Raw genomic sequence first — 20200 nt, forward strand, 5'->3', positions numbered from 1 at the left:
CTGAGCAGGACAACAACATCCGTTTCCGCCTGCCACGACATCCCGTCAAGTGCGGCAATCGCATTAGAATGCGCAGCGGACCTGTCCCTCGCACCTCGCGTCCTGTGCATCCTTTGCATACTTCGCCTGACGGATGAGTTGCGCTCCCTCCTCTCCTGTCCGTCGATCATTGCACTTTGGAGACCCGTAATCTGGAGTCAGACCCAGTACCCAGACACCGTGTCCAACACAATGCCAGCCGGAGGCTAGCGTCGACTCCTGCTCGCTGCACTCATTTAATTGCATTATGCCGCAGGTTGTCGCATTGCCCTGAAAGTCCTGGCTGCCACTCCGCCACTCCAAAGACACTGCATTAATTTGCATGTGAAAAACTGCAGCTTCGCTGCGCTGTCGTTGTTGTTTTTTTCATATTTTTATGGCTGCTCGCTGTTTTTGCCCAGAGTTAATGAAGTCAACAAGCTGCGGCTGCATTTCGTCAAACTGAGGAGCTGCGGGCCAAAAGGATTTGCCAGGAACAATGCTGTGCTGTATAATTTCACTCTGTCCTAACAACTGGTGAAAGTTCATGTTTCATTCGCATGGGCAGCAACATAATTTACTGCCCAGAGAGTCACCGGAATCTCAATCCGGTGGGTTAGTTTCCAAAGCAAGTTTATCGTCTTTCAGGTATAGTATCAAATTTCATTAAGAAATCAAAGATCTACTTCGCAAAACGCTTATATTCTTGTTGTCAAATTCCACATATTACAAAAACTTGCACACCTCAATCGATAAACATCTGCATTCACATATAAATGGTTGACTTATTTAAGAGTACTCTTATTTTACTTAAAAACTTATTTAACAATAGAAAAAATATAATCAAAAGTATTTTATGCATTTTCGTCTTACTTACACGTAGTACAAGCAGAAAACTTAGAGCCTTATAGATTTGGTTGAATCAACCAATAAAGTGACATACTTGATAATTCTACCACTTCCGTTCAAAACTTGAAACAGCCCCTTTGTCTGGGAGGAACGCGTCGAGTAAGATTTTGGCTTAGTTCCTGTTGGAAACATGAGCTATCGCTGCCTTTCTTCAAGAGGCTCTCCGCAGTCAACCAGGAGATGTACGCATGCGCGCCGAACTTTTTGATCACATTCCTTACTCTCTGATGGGCACTTGCGGCCGAGTCGTTGTTGCGGTACCCAAATATATAGAAGAACTTGCCAAATTGATACTCGTAGACTCGAAGGATGGTGAAGGGATGTATCTTCAACATCTCCTGGTACACCTGCCATGGTCTAAGCGACGATTCCACATTTTTGAGCACCAGCTCGCGGTTGTTGGTCGATGGCTTCACCTTTAAGGGCAGCCAAAGCTGTCGGAATCGCATTGGCAGACTGGGATTATTAGGGTTAGTGCTATTTTATGTGTATATCATAACCAAGTACGTACTATTCCATTGCCGATTCCTTGAGGTCCACATTGATATATTGCAAGTAGGCGTAGCCGCGAGAATTTCCCGAAAAATCGATCTTATAGCGCAGAATGTAAACTTCACCCAGTTCGCTGGCCACTTCCACAATCCATTCCGGAGAACACCTTTTATCCCTTGGTATGCACGTGAGGAACATCTAAAAGCATAAACGTATCAGTGTCTCCCGAATCTTTTGAGACTAGATGCTTCACTAGACACTCACCTCACCCTCTCCCTCATCCAATAAGGATTTCAGATTTTCATCAATGACTTTGCGCGTAACTATGGAAATAGTGCCATTTACTTGACTCTTGAAGTATTTGCTGTCAAAATCCATTTTAAAATAGCAAAAAAAAAAATAAACAGCAAAACCACGCGTGCAAAAAAAAAAAAAAAAGAACAAAGCCAAAGACTTAGTGTGACCAAAACAAACAACACTCGCGATGTTGCCAGATAGTCAATGAAGTTGGTAACAATTCGAAATACTTAACACTTACCATTAATAGTCTTAGGTAAAGCAACGGAGGAGCAAAAACTTATTATTGTTTATGAGCTAGTTTGTATAAAATAAAGAATATTTTCATATGATATTTTTGCGTACGAAGTCTTTTTTTTATCGCTGCTGCAAACTAAACTCTATACTAAGGTATTCTATTTTTGCGATGTACTTTATGCATTTACTTTACTCTTTTACCAAACCGCTTTTTCCATGTCAGGCCATTTCTTTGCTCTTGTTTTATGCTTTCTTTTGACAGGCTGCGCGTGCTTTTTTCTAGCTCATGTTTAACAATATAAATTTATGCAGGCAGTTGGTCGTTTGCAACTTTTGCTCACAGTTCGCCACAAGCCGCACCACCTATGTATGTATGTATGTTCGTATTGCATTCGCTGTTGTTGTTGCTGCGGTTAAGCCGCCCATCAGCCACCCACTCCACCACCCACTCACCCCACCAGGGGGCATCTTGATGGAGGTTGCGGTGCACTCAAGTGCCTGCTGCCGCTGCTGCTGCTTCATTTTCCTAATTTATACGCGCTCTGCGCTAATGAAAATTTACGTGGCAACCGCATACTGTTTTGTTGCTACTGCTGTTACACTAATAATTCATTGTTTCGAAATGGCCATAAGCACATTACTGACATTAAACTATTTGTGGGAGGTAACATGTTGTTAGATTAATACAAAATAGTTTTCTTAAATGAAGTGTTAAATGTAACAGCTATCACTGTGGAGCCCAGTTCAGTCCACGTAGTGACGAGACGCACCAGGTAAGAGTGTTTCGACAAGAAAATCCATTAAGTTGTTTAAAAAGTAAGCTCTGATCTCCTTTGTTTTCAGTGTAGTGTCGCTGCTCCTTGTGCTTGTTGCCAGACTTGGGCCCACCACTTGAAGCTTCTCTGAGAAACCCTGAGCTCCACTTTTGGCCCCCCTCCGCCTTCTGCGGTTAAGAGACGTTTGGTGACAGTCGCCGAGTAAAGCCACTAATCCCACTTATATTTCCGCATTTCCTTGCCCGATTTAAGTCAGCGGTTTCATTTTATTCAAATCATTCCAGTTACAAATATTTATTGGGAATAAAAGCAGTTGATTCCAGTTAATATGTGCATGTGGCCATGAAGGATCTAAGCGAGGAGTTACTGGATCGCCATTTCAAGCAGCAGCTGGCCAGTTACAAGGATGCCGATCAGGCAAGGGCTAAGCAGTCGGATCGCCTCATCATGGCCAGCTGGATAAAGGTGTTCGAGAAGGCTCCGCTCAGCGAGAAGTTGGCCCGAAACAGCCTGATGCTGCTCATGCATGGCCACCTGAAGGACTTTGGAGTGCTCAAGGAACCGTTCACGGATGTGCGTAACTGCAGTAGGAATCTGAATGCAATTTTGGATGAGTACAGGGGCCAGCCATGTAGGAAGTTGGCTACTGGCAGATCACCTACTCACCTGCTCAAGAAGTGCTCCACTCAAATTTTACGACCCAGGAAACTGGAACCCATCAAGGAGGTTTCCGAACACTCGGAAAAGGAGCCTAGGACCAGTAGTTTTGCCAGCATTGTGACGATAATTCGAAAAACGAATACGCGATCCTCTGACTCGAAGGACAGCCTAGTTTCTGCAAAGACTGGCTTCGAGTCCCCAAATGGGGCTGATAGTAACAATGTGAAGGAAAGAGTCGAACTATTAGAGTATGAGCTCTCGAGGAATAAGCAGCATCCATCGAGCTCCACATTCAATCGGGATCAACCTGACAGCGGAAGAACCCGTTCCTCCACTTCCTTATCCCAAGAGATCATAGATCAGGTCAACCGCCGATCAAGTGCTGTGAAAAATCTAAGGGATTGCTTTGAGGAAATGACCGAACGTTTGAAAAACGCAATCGATCCGAAATATGCCGTACCCACGAAATATAACCCGAAGATTCCGCCGCCAAAGCCACCAAAGAAGATTCACCAGGATGTGCCTGCCCAGCGAGTCCGGCAACCAATAGGCCAATGCCATTCTCCCCCCATTGGTTGCAGGGACACAACTGTTCAGGGATTGCTGATACGAAGAGAACAGCTGCGTGTCCAATGCTTGGCGTACTACAACTCGGATGGCACGATGAAGGATGTGATGGACATGCCTGATCCCTCAATGGATACTAGAAAAGATGAACAGAGAGTCAGAGGCTTCATAATTGGTGCCTACCGAGCCTTGGAACGTCTGAAACGCTGGCGCGGAAAATCCAAACGTTTAAGATTTTTCCAAACCTGCTTCCAGAAATTTGGGCTTCGTAATTTGTGGGAACTACAGGCTTTGGATCGAAGATTCGAGAGGGTGGCGCTCAAGTGGTATCGCCACAAGGTGATGGCTTGTCAACAGAACACCTGGCTTATGTATCGCAGGAGCATCTTGGCCCAGAAGCCATCGTACGACAAGGATGATCTACAGCAGATGCGCCACCAGATTGAGCTGCAGGAGCAGTTGCAGCGGGAGCGAATGGTGCACCTGGCCAAGATCAGGGAACTGTGCAGGATCAACTGTCACGGGATCATCACCCAGGAAGTTCTTGGCAAGATGCTCGAACGCCTGGACGATGAACAAGCCCAGCTGGACGAGGATCTCAAGTCACTGCTGCGCCAGAAGGCCCAACTGTTCCAGTGAAGCATCCTGCGAATCCGCAACTCTTCTCCCACCTGTTTTTGTACTCATTTTGCACTTGTGTGTAAGCCTGCTTACACCGCGAGCTACGCTGCTCGTTAATTAATTTAAATACTACGCTTTATTAAATTAAGAACTGCTGACAGGGATACAAAGTAAACGCGTGGGTTGGGGGAAGGGACCAAAGCTGGAGATGACTACACAATAAACAAACAATCTACTCGTAAACAGCAGCTATTTTTTAATTATGCAATGTTTCCGTTGCAGCTTTGCCAAAACCAGAAACGGAAGCTGCGTTACAGGGTTAGAATAGACCTCTCTAATACCCTTTAATTGATGGAATAAATAATAATTTTCTAAGATTTAGCATTTTAATTGTTTATATTCATAATATGATGTGGTCTATTTAAAAGTTTACTCCAAAACTTGTTTACCAATGAGATACTTATATATCTCATAAACTCCAATTGTCCAGGGTATGAGAAAAATGGCTGCCAGCTGCGACTATTTGCCATTTTGTAAGCAAGCAGGGAATTAGCAGCAAAGCCAGTCGGTAAAGAATACAAAAAGCAAAAAAACAAAAAAAAAAAGAAATGCAGAAAAAGCCGGGAAAAAGGCAAGCGAAAACTGTCGCTAAAAGCAGTTTTCCAAAGTACTTTCCATCGAGTTGGCTGGGCGTGGTCGCCATTGAAGTCCATCGGTGGTCAGTGAACTTGCCGCAACTTAATATCCGCAAAGTATCCGATATATATACATATATATAATTATGACAGCATAAGCGTCCAGTATATATAGGGTACAATGTACACTGAGCGCATTTATAGGTAGGGCATAAGTGATGGCTTCATCGGGCTTCGTTTGGCTTGTGAATTTATGGTCTATATTCGGAAATTTGCATAGAACGCTCTGTCGTCTCACAAACACCACCCCATTTCCCTTTCCCCACCCATTAAACTCGTCTACGTCTGAATTAATTAATTATTTATAGCTTGCGAAACACGATGCTACCCTTCGCTACCCTGCCCATCGTTGGCCGTGTGTTTGCCCGGTTGCAAATTCAGCTGACAGTTATGGCTTAAAGTGCCAGTGGTGTCCTAGACCGGAGGCTTTAAGCAAGACGTCACCCTTGGCAATTGGCAATTGGGAACTGGGAATGGGTCTTATCTAAGCGAAGTGATCGCAAAATATGGTTGCGTTTCAATCCCCGATTTCAAGTGCTCATGTGCATGTCAGGCACGCACACATAATTATAATTTTTACAACGTCTAAGTAAACGCAAATATTTTATGCAAAGTGCCAGCTTTTGAGGGGGCGGGGGTGGGGGGGATTTGGTGACTCAGGTAGGGCGGTTCTACCTGTAGTAATGAATGGCAGTCCAAAGAAGGCGGCGCGACATTCGCTGCTAGCCATCAATTGTGGAACAAAGGGTATCAAATGCGGCTGCGGAATCGTTCGGTGTTTGGCAAACTTTGTGACGCAGCCGGAAGTGGAGCTAAATATGGAGAAAGTTAAAGCTGAGAAAGCGAAAGGGAAAATATCGGAAGATTTGGTATCCATTGCTTTCTTATCTTAGCTTTAATATATTTATATCGAACCCTTTTAATAAATAATTATGTTAACCTTTGTTATGTTTGGACATTCTAATTGCAAATTACTCGTTTTCATCTAAGTCTTCTACTATTGCTTTTTATGTTTTGAAATCAAGGATTTACAGATTACTTTCCAAATTAATTCTTCACTTTTTTATCATATATTTAAGTATTTTGCAATTTTATGACGAATCTTTGCATTTTCTTCGTGATTATCAAAGTTTCAAAATAATTTTTTTTCAATCACTTCTTAATAACCATTTTATGACCCACAGAGTACACGGAATTTCATCAATTTGAGCCGCTTATTGGTCGTTGTCTTATATTTATTCTTTCTCGGCAATTTCAAATAGCATTAAGAATATAATTTATGCCACTCAGCGCACTCCGGTCTAGCAATATTAATGATGGCCCAACTGCTCCGGCTCTCTGCCCGGTTCTCAGCGATTCTCTGGGCCGATCCGATGTGATCCGATGCCCTGCCCTCCAGCCAAAGGCTATAAATATGATTGACTAGCCCGGCCAATCGAGCAGTGAAATTTTGAGTTTCGTTTCGCAAAGCCAGCCAGCCAGTCCGCAGGAGCAGTAGTCGAATGGGAGGCATGTTGGTCAAGGTCTTGATGGTGAGTGCGCCGAACTGTGGATATGCGGATTTGCGGATATATTTCAAACCTATCAATAATCCTGCCAGTTCGCATTGTGGCTCGTGGCCCTTAGTCAGGCGAAGCCCCAGCTGTTGGTCACGACGCCAGTGAGTTATGCCACCGGAGCGGGTGCCTCTTGGCTGGCTCCCTCCTCCGCCGCCTACTATCCGGCGTATGCCAGCTATCCGGCCTACGCGGCGTATGCGTATGCACCGGTTTATGGCGCATACGCCACGTATCCCTACTACTCGTATCTAGGGCGGTGAATCCTGCTGCTGCGGGCCAACTGGAATACTAGGTGAATTTGTAGGTATTCCGGGCTTGTGTACAGTGGCAGCAATGTTCCATTTACTAGGAGCAGTGTGATTGGATTTACAAACGTAAGCTGCGTGTAAGAAATTAAAATCTATAGCTTTCTTTTAAAATTGAAGATTGGCCCACCTTTATATATTTTTTTAAGATTATTAATAAACAAGCCTTGTATAAATATAACAAATATAACAAAATCTAATACAATAAATATCTGTCAACTCGAAAAGTGCTTATCTAAATACAAAACTCAAAGACCTCGCTGTGAATATTTTCATGTCCTGTTTGTGTGTGTGCTCGGAATAATCCAGTTGGCAATGTTTTATTTTCCCTCGCGCTTGATTCGATTTGGCGCCTGAAATCAAAGCGGCATAAATACATAAAATGATAAACAAATCAATAAATGGCAAGAGGCATCATCTACCTTTAGCCAGGTTCTGTGGGATTTTCCGTTTGGGTTTTCCTCTTTTCCAGCACATCTTGCCCTCCGTCGTTCCTCAAATTTGCTTACATCTGCGCATATTTTCACTTGCACGTCTTCTGTTGGGAATAGGGAGTTGTTGTGGATGGGGAAAACTGGGGAGGAGTACTAAGGAGGAGTCCTATGGTGGAGTGCGAAGGAGCACGGGAAATCCGGGCAGAGCAGCATGTCGGTTAGTATCTTGGTAACCCGCTACTGATTTACCTTACGTGTATAAATCTTTTATTCATGTAATCCATTTGAAAAACACGTTTGCACATGATTGTGTTCGTTTCGAAAAAAGGGAATCTTTCTAACATATGTATGCACATACGTATATGTCTGGCACATTCGACTTTTATATGTGCGGTTCGTGAGTGTGTGTGTGTGTGCGTCTGTATTTGATTTGAAAAATCGTCAAAATTATATAAAGTGAATACAAATTTCATTTGCTCGGTTTTATTGCTTCGCCAGTTGCCATACAAACATCGGTTGCCAATTGCCATTGCCACAGTGAAGGCAATCAAAATAGTTACATTTCTATTTGGACAGCCAATTAACGAGGTGTAAAACTCTTTCAATTCGCAATTTATTTGGTTTTAGATATAGATACGTTAAGATACGAGTATGGGTAAATTGTACAAAGTGAGTCAAAGTCAAAGGGGTAGTTTAATGAGTATAAAAACTACATATATTTTCAAAATAAATATCAGTTTGGAAATAACACTAATGCTATTAAATTGCAGCAGAAAATACAATTTAATTTCATATTTTGTGACCTGGATTTTTATTAAAAACCCCGAAAAGTTATGCTCATTAAGCGAGGAAAATCCTTTTCCCAAAACTTGTGCCTCCTGCTTATCATATTTTCGCCTACCTTTGACAACTTTCTGGCCAACAAAAAATGGTGGGCGAAAAATAAAAAGTGGATGACAAACACGATAGGGCGACAACAAGTAATATTTAACGTGGAAAAGGCAAAAAGTTGCCGGGGTTGCGCTCAACGCAGTTTTATTGAATAAAAGGTCATTAAATTTGGACGCTATCTGTTGCGAGAACTTGCGAAAATGGAGCGGCCATTTTCCCCTGTGCGGATTTTACTAGCCTTTTCCGCTTAGGTAGCAAACTTTACAACTACTTGGCATTTACCACCTGAGCGGGCGAGGGGCGATGCCAGAGTTATGATAAGGAGCAGCAGGATACCGCCGAGGGGCAGAAGGCTCCACTCGGCCCTTTCAACGCGCAGGACAAAGTCAAGCAGAAAACTTAACTGGAGCCGCTGGCTGCGGGAATAAAAATAAAAAAAAAATAAAAGTGGGAAGGGAAAAAGGAAAGGGAAGAGGATGAGGAGGGAACGCGCAGGAAACGCTGAAAGGAAGCATATTTCATATAGAAAAGAAATCCTTTTAAATGGAAAGTTTAATCCTGGCCAAGGCAAAGCGCAGACTTGCCGCCTAGGTGCAGATGGAGGGGAAAATCGCGGAAAAGCGGAGAAAGCGGGAAAAGGGGACGCCAGATGCCTGGCTTTCGATAAGAACTTAGCTGAACCGAGCGGAGTGGAAAAAGCGGAGTACAAATTGCTCCCCATCACTGCTCAAAGCCAAAGGAGTTCATTTCGCCTCGGGAAAATCGCACAACGGAAGGGGCAAGTGGTACACTAAAAAATAAGATTAACTATGCATATTGCTAAAACTTAATAAACAAAGTTATTACTGTTTTGATCGAGATCATTAATTCACTTAACTATTGAAAATCTGTTTAATGTCCTTTTCTTCTCTTATAGAAGGTGTTAAATGTTGCAGTTGTGATGTTCCTTCAAATTAAGAATATGTTTTTGTAAGAAAACTTTTATTATAAATTATAGTACATACCTTTTATTATTTTAAGAGCATTTTTCAAGTATTATTTGGTGTGGTTAACTATTTTTAATGTTTTATTGGAGCTTTTCCACATTAATAAAATTTTCTAGTGTGTATACTTCATAAAGAAAACACGCTTGACTTGTCGTTGGTATGTACAATTCTTTATTTACACAAATTGGTCAAGATGGGATTCACAATCGCACTTCTTACTTCTTTAGCAGAACTGGTGCAGCGGCGGCAATGGGGGCGGTGTAGGCGGCAGCCACGGGGGCGGCAATGGGCGCTGCGAAGGGGGTGGCGGCATAACGGGCAATGGGGGCGGTGTAGGCAGCGGTATAGGCGGCAGGAGCGGCGTACGCAGCGGCAACTGGAGCGGTATAGGCGGCAGCAACGGGAGCGGTGTAGGCGGCGGTGTAGGCAGCTGGGAAGGCGGCGCTGTGGGCCACCGAGTGGGCGGTGTAGCTGGAGGCGTAGGGAGCCACGTAGGCGGCACTGCCCACCACAGCCGGAGCGGTGTAGGCCAGAGGAGCGGCGGCCAGAGGAGCCACAATTCCGGGCTTGGCAGCAGCCACGGCCACAACAGCGAAGAAGCAGACGGCGAACTATAGACGGAAGTAATCCTTAATGGGCAAGTCCTTTAAATCCTTAAGGTAATCAATGAACTTACGAATTTCATGTTGATTGTTGATTGGTTTTTTTGTTTGGTTGTAGTGACTACAGAAAGCTGTGAGCTTGATTTGATGTTGAATTCGCCCGGCTGTCCAGCTTATATAGTGGCCAAAGCCACTTGGAAACGAAGGCCGCGTTTTGCCATGCAACTGGCATCGCTGACATCGCAGCTCAAAGTCTTTGACTCCGTTCCAGTTTAGTGGGCCATGCCAATCCAAGCCAATCCGATCCGATCGGATCCCATCCTATCCATCCGCTGGTGGTGCACACGCACACTCGGCACGTGCCGGGCCTAATTCGATTTGACTTTGTAACCGGTGGCTGAGTAATTGAAATGCGTCAGTCCACGAGGCGGAACAAAGGCCGTAAACCAATTATGATCGCAGACTCCCACTTTAGGGCGTGGCCATTCAAGTGGCAAAGGATTTCGATGGATACTTCTATTATGCAGCAACTACAGCGTACAGAAGACCAATATTGAATAAGTTAGAAGCTTTCAAAAAGAATATGTTTTCAGTATATTAAATCTTAAAATATATATCCTTATCCAATGATATAATATATTAATGATATAAAATCATATATTCAATCTAAAGTTAAATTGCTAGCGATTAAATAAATCGTTTTAACCCAAAACAAAAAATTCCACAGAACTTACATATTTTAATTTCAATCAAGAAAGCACTCAAGTGATTTTTTAAAATTTTTAAAACTTTATGCCACCCCTGACAACTTCTTTCGTATGATTTCCACATCATTTCCCCTTTCACCCAACTGCTGTGTTCTCATGAATAATTTGTGGCAACCACTTAAAGGCGGCTGCCCCCTCCTCGTGCTGCTTTCAAATGTCGCTGGAATTTCTAGACGAATTCAAACCAGTAATTTTTAATAGACTTCATCTTGATGAGGGCTCCTGGATACGGATACGGCTTAGGACTGTTGTGATGAGGTGGGTGGTTGGCAAGTGGGTGGCATGTGGGTGTCATGTGTGCCATTCGCTTTTTACGGCACTTAAACGACGCATTAACGCGCACGCACAGCTGCTGCTGCCACGCCCCCTGCCATGCGGCAGCACCAACGCCCCCGATCCCGATCCAGATGCAGACATAACCCCGGCCAAGTCAGAGGCAGTTGCGCCTTTATTACGGCAATAAACCCAACTTGAAGCGAAAGGGACTGGGCCAAAAAGGGAAAAGTGCCGCGCATATTTCACGCAACTTGTTCAAAGTCCCTTCGAGCTGCCCATCACAAAATTAGTTTTCTGGGTAGCTAGGAAATTACAAAGGACACATATAAATGTATTTTTTAATATTTTAAATTTATAAAACTTATGAGTAATTATTAAAGATTTTTAGACTGTCTATTAAAGTTGGTATAGATGAGTAATGTATTAATTTTAAAATTCCGTATACCAAAATTTGTTGAAACTTTCAGGTAAGACAAAGATTAAATACTTAGTTAAAAAATACATATGTTTTTAGCCAATTTAATTAATAAGTTATGGATATCCTTGAAGTCGAGCTTGATGCGATGCTCACTTCTTTTGGCTCCGAAGTCCTTGTCCCAAGCTTTGTCCCCGTCAAACGGAGCGATTTTTGTGCGCGACTTTTTGTGGAAATTTCTTGCTTTTTAATTACTTGCCGGCACTCGTGGATACATATACATTATCCCCAGCTCCGACTCCGGGTGCTCTTGCCTTCTCCCAGAGGACTGCTCTTTGATATGGTCCCCGTTCGGGCCACTCGAAAGTTGTGGGCACTCGAGATGGCTGCCATTGGGGGGGTGGAGGTGCCATCAAAGCTTTTAGGCGGATTAACCAATATAATAATTTCAGTAGCAAGTCCTCGCCGCAAACTTGACAATGAAAGCAGCCTGGTGGCCAGGAGGGAAGTCAAGTGTCAAAACAAATATGTTTGCCGCCTGCGGTTGCCGTTTGCAGTTCTCAATACGTGCCCCGCTCCCAGCTGCATGATTGTGCATTTAGTAGACACCACATCCACATCCCCTTACTGCTCCACATCCACGAAGCAGCCCATCCAATGGCAATAGGCTGGCTCGTATGCACAGGCACATGGCAAACACTTGAGCTGCACAAAAGGAGCGAAGGAAGCGGCAGGATGCGCGCCAAATCCTTCGCGTGCAACATCATCATCGACAGCGGCTGAAAAGCAAAGCAGAAGGAGAACGGCAACAATTTGCTGTATGTAGTCGCCTAAAAGAACAACCAATTTTTACAGCAAAATATATTTATTTATTTATTAAATTTTGTTAAATTTAAAAAATGTATAGGAAAGTGCCCTCAAATGTGCTCAATTCAAACTATAATAAAGGTATTATATATTAGAATATATAGAATTTTTTCTGTGTGTATATTGCCACACCCCCTGAAACTCACCGCCCACTTTGAGCAGAGCTTTATCGCCACCATCCACCAATCCATTGCGCTGCTGAAATCGCGTAATTGGCATTTTTAAGCAAAATTCACGCTTCAACACTTTTTCAAGTGTGAGCCTGGCGCAGCAGGAGCATCAGGATATGTGTTCCCTGCAAGGAGTGGGTGGAGTTGGGTGAAGTTGGGTGGCCTTTGTGGTGGTGCATCCTTCTGATGTACGCTTTACCACACACGGCGGCGGCCTGCACTCGATATTTCTAATTAGTGAGTTCTAAGCTCTTTGCCCGCAATTTGCGACATTTATTAATTAATTTCGGTTCTGCCAGCGGTGAGAGCGGATAATTAGACAGTGATTAGCCGGATTTATTGTGGTCTATTAAAATAGGCAAACAGGCGAATGGTAATGGAGCGGAATGACTTGATAATTTCCTGATATTGCGCCGGCATAACACTCATAAATCACTCCAACTACCTCCAGCTACCTTTTCGCTGCTGGTTAAACCCGTAAGACCCATTAAATTGTAAGCCCATTGCAGTCGTCAAGGTCAGGGACACATCGCCGAGTAACGGACGTTCAGGCACGCACCAAAAATAAGACATGGTCAGGTCTAGACCACGAAAACTAAAACAAAAAAATTTAAAAAAAAATTCAAAAACAGTAGCCAAGAATTGCGCATGCGCAACGTCAATCGAAAGTCGTTGACTTGGCAACCATCGATGGCTGATCTAAAATCGTGATCTGCATGGGTAAATAGTTCGAAAAGTGTAAGTGGCTATAAAAGAGCCGTGCAGCTGGCTGTTGGACATCACAAACCAATTGGCCATCCACCAAGTGACAATCCAAAAACAAAAGCAATCCATCAAAATGTTCAAATTCGTAAGTACAAGAAAACTATTCAAAACGAGGGTTTGAAGGAGAAGAAATTCTTATTCTACTAAGCAATACAAAAATTATAACTGAAATTCAAACAAAATATTGCAAGATAGCAAGATAGTAGATCTGATAAAAAACGAATAAAACCATTTTGAGTAACCTTATAAGAATGAGTTCTATTTGCAGAACCTAAATCATTTTAAATTCTTTTAATATTCCTTTACTTAACACTCACATTGAATCTTCCTCCTTATAGGCTGCTATCTTCTTCGCTGTTGTGGCCGTGGCTGCTGCCAAGCCCGGAATTTTGGCTCCTCTGGCCGCCGCTCCTCTGGCCTACACCGCTCCGGCTGTGGTGGGCAGTGCCGCCTACGTGGCTCCCTATGCCTCCAGCTACACCGCCCACTCGGTGGCCCACAGCGCCGCCTTCCCAGCTGCCTATGCCGCTCCAGTTGCCGCCGCCTATACCGCTCCCATCGCTGCTCCTCTGGCCGCCGCCTACACCGCTCCCTACACCCGATTTGCCACGCCCTACGCCGCCGCCTACACCTCGCCCCTGGCCTACAGCTCGCCCTATGTGGCCCGTCCCTATGTCGCCGCTGCTGCCGCTCCTCTGCTGCTGAAGAAGTGAATCCACGGATTGTGAAACCTGCGGAAGATATTGCCCCGTGAGCTCGGCTCATGGACTGGCTTCTATTTTCTATGCAACCCCAACTTGTGATGCAATAAACCTCTTAGAATCTACAACTGATTTTCACTTATGGGTATATAACTTTAATAGCAATCTAAAGGGTATGTCACTTATCAATCAATCCATCAATCATGAGTGTTAGTTACTACTTGCAAGTACATATTTTAGCTGACTTCCATTTTTTTTGGATTAGCATGCCAAGCACTGGCATTCGCATATTTAAATGCTCCATTAGCGAGCGGTTTTTTGCGGCCATTCGAGCTAAGCGTTCAATTATTGCTATATGTCGAGGCTGCGGATTGGACCTGCATATAAATGAGCATGGAAGCCTCTTTCATCTGCGATGAAATTGTCGGGCTCCAGCCGCAGGCTTCAATGAGTTTGGATATGTACTCGTACGTACATCCTGAAGCCTGCGAAAACCGAAATTGCCGCAGCAACCGCAAGCCACCAAAATATGGGTTAGCATCCTTCATCCTCCTCCACCTCCAGCCACCATCCTCCGTCCCCAATCCTGCAATTCCTCCGGCTCAAAGCCGAAAACACCCCCACCACCTCAAGGCAAACAGACATCAGAGATGACAAGCCGGCTCGGAGCAGTAAATTAAAATTGACACCTGATGCTGACACAATTTGAGAGGTCTTGGTATCGAAGGCCGACTTGGGTTTACTTCACTCCCGGCGCTAATGAGGCCTGAAACCAAAATGCGTCAACAGTTCAGTTCGGTTCGGTTCAGTTGGGTTGGATTCCGGGGGCTGGGCTTCCTCCTTATGGTGATGATGATTTTGATGACATTCGAATAAGGCGCTCCATTTATCCGCACTCATTTGCCACCCCTCGAATCCAAGTACTTAATCATTATTAAATGGCATATGAAGTGCTCGGCTGAACACTTTAGTGAGCAGATTTCTCAAGAACATTTTGTTAATGAATTCGGGTCGAGGGTGTGGTGTATCTTGGCTCGGATTTCTGGCCTTGATGTGAAAGCTGACTATTGAATTGTGTTGTCAAGTAAATATAATTCCAAAAGTAATTGAATTTGCGATAATTATCCTTTTCATTTAATGGAAAAATATCCAATATGTAAAATAACAAATACTAGGAATTTAAATTGAACGAATACAGTCAATTTGCCAAGTTTATTACAAAGTTAGGGTTCTAGCGAATTTGGTATCATATAGGCCGTGACCAATGTTTGCATTAAAAAGTTCTTCAGTTATTGGTTTTCGGGATGGTTCCCTTGGCCAAATAAAAGCGAAAAAGGGGCAGATGTTTGACTTCATTGTTGACTTGGTTAAATGGCCGTAAATGACCAGCAACAATGGTACTACTCTACCATTTTGGGCAGCAACAGGCTTCCCATCCCCAACTCCTTCGCCAGGATGTAGGATGTTTTGTGTGTGTGTTTTTGGGCAAACAAGAGCAAACATAGAAGGGTTAAAAGTTTAAGCAATGCGTGATTCCTGGCTTCCAGGACTCCAGTTGCTCACCGGTTCCTCTGTGCGAAAAGTTTCTGCATATGCTGCAAGCTGTCCGCCGGCAGATTACCGCAAATTTTGCGCTTGAATAATCGCTGGGAAAAGGGTTGCTCCTGGAGGAGCGGATGGGCTGCGGATCCGGATGAGGCGGGTGCAGCCAGCATCCACTTTCATTACAAAATCTGACAGCCCGTAAGAAACTTCTTGCGGTTGCTTTTGTACGGCAAGCGCAACGAAATGTAAGCAGGTGCACTGAAAAAAATGCAATGCTCGTAAGTAGAACATAGTTTAGATTACTATTTTTTGTATCTTAATAATAAATCTGTGTGATCTATTATAATATATTGTTTTAGTACCTTATTTTATATTATGTATAACAATTTATTAACGTAATAAAATGAACCAGAGCTGTTTTGAGTGCTGATACCACAAACAAACTTTCCGCACACATGTACCACTTCAAAATTGAGCTTAAACAAGTCAAACTATGGGTTCACAGGACTAGAAATTTGGTTACTATATCCCGAAACGTACCTTTAAAAAATGACCATTAAACTTTCTGATTAAAATCGAATTCGCCTGTAAAGAACACGAAAAATCCATCAAATGTATCGGGGAATTATTTCCAGTTTGAGCCAAAATGTAAGGGGCATAAAGCGAAGATGAGCAGTAACAACAAAGCGGAAATACCTCATTACAACAAAAAGTCGTTGGGATCTTATGCCGGTGCCTTTCCGTCGTCCTTTCGCTTCCTTTCGCCTCCATTGCGTTGGAATTATGCGGCATTGTCTAAAAATGAGTTTTCGTTGCTTGTTGCTATTTTTACGTTTCATCGAACAAAAGCAAAGTACCTTGCTGAATGCGGAGTAATAACAAAAACAGGACGAGGAGCAGTAAGGACACGAACGCGAACAAAGAGCTGAAAGCTGGCAAACATAAAGCATTAAGCAAGCTTCGGCAGCAAAGGATCTCGTTGAGCAGCGGGGAAGACAGGCCACAAAACACTCAGCGAAGGTAGCAGCCCAACGAACCATCACTGCGTCACTGCGGCATCCTGGGACACTCTACACCCCAACCTCTGCCTTCCAGGACATCAGGGCATCAGGACATCCCCATCCCCATTCCTAACTTCATCCTGGAATCCCCTCCGCATCGCATAGCAGTACGTAGTTGCAGGAGCACACAATACGCACGCATTCGTGACGTGTTGTGCACAGCAGCTGGCAGGCGACAAAAGTTGTGTAAGGATATCAATTTAAGGATACTTATAAGGATAAGAATAAGGATACGTATCACCTCAGAGAAAATCCTAGAAACAACAATTTGTAGTTTAATGGAAAGAAAATGACCATTTTCAGTTGTTTTAATTTTACTAATAGTACTATATAATTTTAAAATACGTGATACGTTCTTAAACTATCTAACAAAATAGTACTATTATATATCTTTAAATTATTTAATTCTTTCTTTTGTGTCGCCTGTTGAAAGTTTTTGCTTCCTGCAAAGAAATGCAGCCGCCTTTGTAGTTATGTGCATGATGAAGAAGCAGCTTTTTGCACCCCAACCACAAGCTATCCCCTCCACCCGGTTGGCATTCCAACCCCCATCCACCCCAAACTCCCTCTGAAATGCGGGCTTACTGGCAGTCGTCGCATTAAGTGAAGCACGCGGCATGTTGGATCAAAATGAAGTGCTGACAACGCAATGCTGGCAATGTCCTGGAGGACAGGAGGTCGGGTGCGGAGTTCTGGACAGGATGGGGCTGCGGCGGGGAAGCGCCAGGTAAGCGTCTTAGCGCAGACCGCAGCCCTAAACAAAGGGATGCGATGAGGTGGGATGCGAGGAGGTGGCCATGGCTGCCACTTCAATGGGTCCGCGTCTCCGCATCGCCATGTCCCTGCATCCTTTTTCCATTGCCCTTTCAAAATCCCCCATCTGGCACCTACGCTTCGGCTCCAACGGGCTGTTTAATTTACGCGCTGCTATTATTTTAATCTTTTGCGCTACACACAGCGTGAAATGACTTTCACCTGGCCTCGAGCAGCGGCTTCAAAGATATAGAAGCTATAGCTTCGGCTCCAAGTCGGGGTGGTCAGCGCCCGGAGGCATCGTCTTGGTCCAAAGTATTTAGCACTGCAAACAGGCACAAAAACAGACACCCATAGGCAAAATAATAGCAGAGGCTCAGCTGGATAATTTTGATAAGTTCTTGACACAATATATTGTAAAGATAAAATATGATATTTTACAGGTAAAATATTTATTACATCCTTAATAACATTTACATCCATACATACATTATCAAATTTTAAAAATAATAAGTTTATGATTTAAATAAAATTCATTCAAATGTTAAGAAATTATCCTTTAAAGTTGCTAAAAGAACATAAAAAGTTATTTGACATAAAAGAAACTCAATAACCATTTTCTAGAGCCACTAAAATTCTCACTTCTTGTGTGGCGATACTTTAGCCTCGTACACCTGTATCTTTTTGTCCAGGTGAGAGGGCCAAACGACAACTGGGGGCGTGGCAGCTGGAGCAAATGGGGAGATGGGCCAGATGGAGCAGACGGACTGGGGGCTGCCGGAAGCTGCTGTCAGTTGGCTTGGCCTCAAGGTGCTGGCTGTGCAGGATGTGTTGTCGCTACCCATCCCCGACACTTACCACTGCTTTTTATTGTTTTATGTGGCTGTCTTTTCCCGCAGTGGCGGGGTGGAGGAGGGTATCTCCTCCGCTTGCCACTTCAAGGTGCAAAATGTACGACGTGCGTCGTTCCGTACATCATCGCATGCTTTGTGCTCTCAGCACTGAAATCTTTTACAATCAACATGAAGCAGCAGCAAAGCAATTTTGTAGCCAAAAAAAAATAAAATAAAATAAAAAGAGAAGAAAAGACAGCCGAACGGAAGCGAAACGAGAAATGGCGGGCTGAATGGCGGGGTAAAACCGGAGCGAACATAATGCCTCAAATCATTTTCATTTCTTGCATGCGCTTGTCTGCACAGAACTGCCTCAAGATGAGGTCCTAGCACTTGGATCCTTGAGTCCTTGGATCCTTGGCTTCTCCTTGTAGTTTGCCCCATTTACGCGCTTTTCCCCTTCGTTTTCCTCGGCAGTTTGTGGGCGTTTTTACTGCTCCGGCACTCAAATCGCTTAAGCTGGTGCGGAGCCATCCCCCCTCAACATTACAATATTTTAAAAGATTTACTGACCATGTATTTTCAGCTCAGCCAGCAAAGTGCAAAAAGCTGTAAAATATTGCGTATACGCCAAAGTGCCACCTGAGAAGCGCAGAGCACAAAGTCAAATCTAACAAAGCATAGCTAAGCGTTTGCCGGCAACTTAACTCGAATGGGGGAGAAGCCCCAAAAAAGAGTTGGAACTAAAGTTTTCCCTCTCGGGAATTTATGGGCTACCAACTCCATGCGGAGCAGGTAATTTTTAGTTATGGTATTCAAGGAATAAACAGGCATGTCAAAAAATATAAATAGTAAAACCAGCAGTAGCTGAAAAAGTTTTATTTGTTGTTTAAGTGAAGGGAGGAAGGAAACAACGCGCGATATAAGCCTATAAAATGTACTATAAGTTACGCTAGCATAGATATTAATACACTTTCTAAAATTGTACAATTCCTAAAACTTTCCTTGTTCTAACTTATTCTCCCAATTAACGAAACAAATTTGGAGCAGTTTTTCCCTGCAAAATCCCAGAAATACGAGTTGGAGCAGTCGCCAAAGCTGCTTAAGAGCAAAAATAAATAGAATTTTTAAGTAAATTGGGGCTGGCAACTTATTTGGCTGCGAGAACCAAGAACAAGGAGCAGTGCCAACACTTTTGTTCCAAACTTGGCCGACATAACTCACCCGTGCATCCAGCAGATGGAGATGGAAGCGGAGATGGAGCTGGTGAGGAGCATCTTGGTTGGAGTGCAAGTTGGTGCCACCGCACCACCAGCCGCGCAACAAATGGTGCACATTACAAGGGCCCAAAGCTACTTTGCCAACGCCAAAGGAGCTGCCACGTAGCGACTCACATATTTTATTATCTGCACCGCCGCCAGGGGCGTGGTGATGGGGGCGGGGAGGGTGAGGTGTGGGGAGTCCTTGCCAAAGGACTCTGGCACGGAGGGACCCAGGACCTTGTGTGTGCAACAAGGCGCACAACTTAAGCGGCGAAGACAAATTTTTATTGCCACAAGCCCAAGTCGATTTCGATTATTGACTGCAGGCCAAACTGTTGCACAAGGAGCAGCCACAGCAGACAAGAAAGGGGGATTCCTCTGCTCGCTCCAGTTCCATTCCCAATCGGATCCTTCTTTCCGGCTGCCAACTTTGTGTGTCTGCGGTTGCCGTCGTCGTCGCTCATTTGAGTCACATTTTATTATTTTCGTGCATCTATCGTATGCTCGGTGGCATTTTATTTTATTAGCGTGACATTTCAATTGATAGACCCTCGGGCTCGTACTTAACCGACTCAATTTGATTTTGCAACCAAAATGTGCGAATGGGAGCTGCAATATCGGAGTGTTTGAATGGGGTGCTTAACACTGGGATACAAGATTTATTGGTGGAAATCTGGCAGGATGTACCATAAAATATTTTAAATGATAAAGGCGATAAAGGGCACAGTATTTTGAA

At 43.9% G+C, this 20200-nt stretch overlaps 5 protein-coding genes across 6 annotated transcripts; 3 read left to right on the plus strand and 2 right to left on the minus strand.

Moving 5' to 3' along the window:
• Nucleotides 1–701: 701 nt before the first annotated feature.
• LOC6739624 (APOBEC1 complementation factor) lies at nucleotides 702–1857 on the minus strand. Of its 2 annotated transcripts, none has more exons than XM_002076483.4 (3): nucleotides 1684–1854; nucleotides 1439–1617; nucleotides 702–1383 (listed from the first exon to the last, which is right to left on the minus strand). In XM_002076483.4, the coding sequence occupies exons 1-3, from the start codon at nucleotides 1795–1797 to the stop codon at nucleotides 984–986; spliced, it is 693 nt and encodes a 230-aa protein (XP_002076519.2). In that variant the 5' UTR covers nucleotides 1798–1854; the 3' UTR covers nucleotides 702–983. The 2 variants fall into 2 exon arrangements, with proteins under 2 accessions (XP_002076519.2, XP_016030946.1); XM_016174310.3 differs by having other exon boundaries at nucleotides 1221–1361; nucleotides 1684–1857.
• Nucleotides 1858–2808: 951 nt separating this feature from the next.
• Nucleotides 2809–4820, plus strand: LOC6737236. The gene has a single exon (XM_002084040.4). It carries the CDS (start codon nucleotides 3072–3074, stop codon nucleotides 4593–4595), a length of 1524 nt encoding a protein of 507 aa, XP_002084076.2. The 5' UTR covers nucleotides 2809–3071; the 3' UTR covers nucleotides 4596–4820.
• A 1869-nt stretch (nucleotides 4821–6689) lies between these two features.
• Nucleotides 6690–7376, plus strand: LOC6737237. The gene is made up of 2 exons (XM_002084041.4): nucleotides 6690–6804; nucleotides 6873–7376. Exons 1-2 carry the CDS (start codon nucleotides 6775–6777, stop codon nucleotides 7089–7091), a joined length of 249 nt encoding a protein of 82 aa, XP_002084077.1. The 5' UTR covers nucleotides 6690–6774; the 3' UTR covers nucleotides 7092–7376.
• A 2271-nt stretch (nucleotides 7377–9647) lies between these two features.
• On the minus strand, nucleotides 9648–10201 carry LOC120284843 (vitelline membrane protein Vm26Ab). Its single transcript, XM_039294360.1, has 2 exons — nucleotides 10124–10201; nucleotides 9648–10058 (listed from the first exon to the last, which is right to left on the minus strand). The coding sequence occupies exons 1-2, from the start codon at nucleotides 10130–10132 to the stop codon at nucleotides 9663–9665; spliced, it is 405 nt and encodes a 134-aa protein (XP_039150294.1). The 5' UTR covers nucleotides 10133–10201; the 3' UTR covers nucleotides 9648–9662.
• A 3087-nt stretch (nucleotides 10202–13288) lies between these two features.
• On the plus strand, nucleotides 13289–14137 carry LOC6737239 (vitelline membrane protein Vm26Ab). Its single transcript, XM_039294361.1, has 2 exons — nucleotides 13289–13394; nucleotides 13648–14137. Exons 1-2 carry the CDS (start codon nucleotides 13383–13385, stop codon nucleotides 14020–14022), a joined length of 387 nt encoding a protein of 128 aa, XP_039150295.1. The 5' UTR covers nucleotides 13289–13382; the 3' UTR covers nucleotides 14023–14137.
• Nucleotides 14138–20200: the final 6063 nt, after the last annotated feature.

Source organism: Drosophila simulans, chromosome 3L (assembly GCF_016746395.2).
Source record: "Drosophila simulans strain w501 chromosome 3L, Prin_Dsim_3.1, whole genome shotgun sequence".
Taxonomy (NCBI): Eukaryota; Metazoa; Arthropoda; class Insecta; order Diptera; family Drosophilidae; genus Drosophila; species Drosophila simulans.

Excerpts from the sequence above, each read along its gene's own strand:
- LOC6739624 (XM_002076483.4), bottom strand. The coding sequence starts at position 1,797 with ATGGATTTTGACAGCAAATACTTCAAGAGTCAAGTAAATGGCACTATT. Across the intron at positions 1,618-1,683 it reads TGGATGAGGGAGAGGGTGAG|ATGTTCCTCACGTGCATACC; the intron begins GTGAGTGTCTAG and ends TTATGCTTTTAG. Across the intron at positions 1,384-1,438 it reads AAGGAATCGGCAATGGAATA|TCTGCCAATGCGATTCCGAC; the intron begins GTACGTACTTGG and ends TAATAATCCCAG.
- LOC6737236 (XM_002084040.4), top strand. The coding sequence starts at position 3,072 with ATGAAGGATCTAAGCGAGGAGTTACTGGATCGCCATTTCAAGCAGCAG.
- LOC6737237 (XM_002084041.4), top strand. The coding sequence starts at position 6,775 with ATGGGAGGCATGTTGGTCAAGGTCTTGATG. Across the intron at positions 6,805-6,872 it reads TGTTGGTCAAGGTCTTGATG|TTCGCATTGTGGCTCGTGGC; the intron begins GTGAGTGCGCCG and ends TAATCCTGCCAG.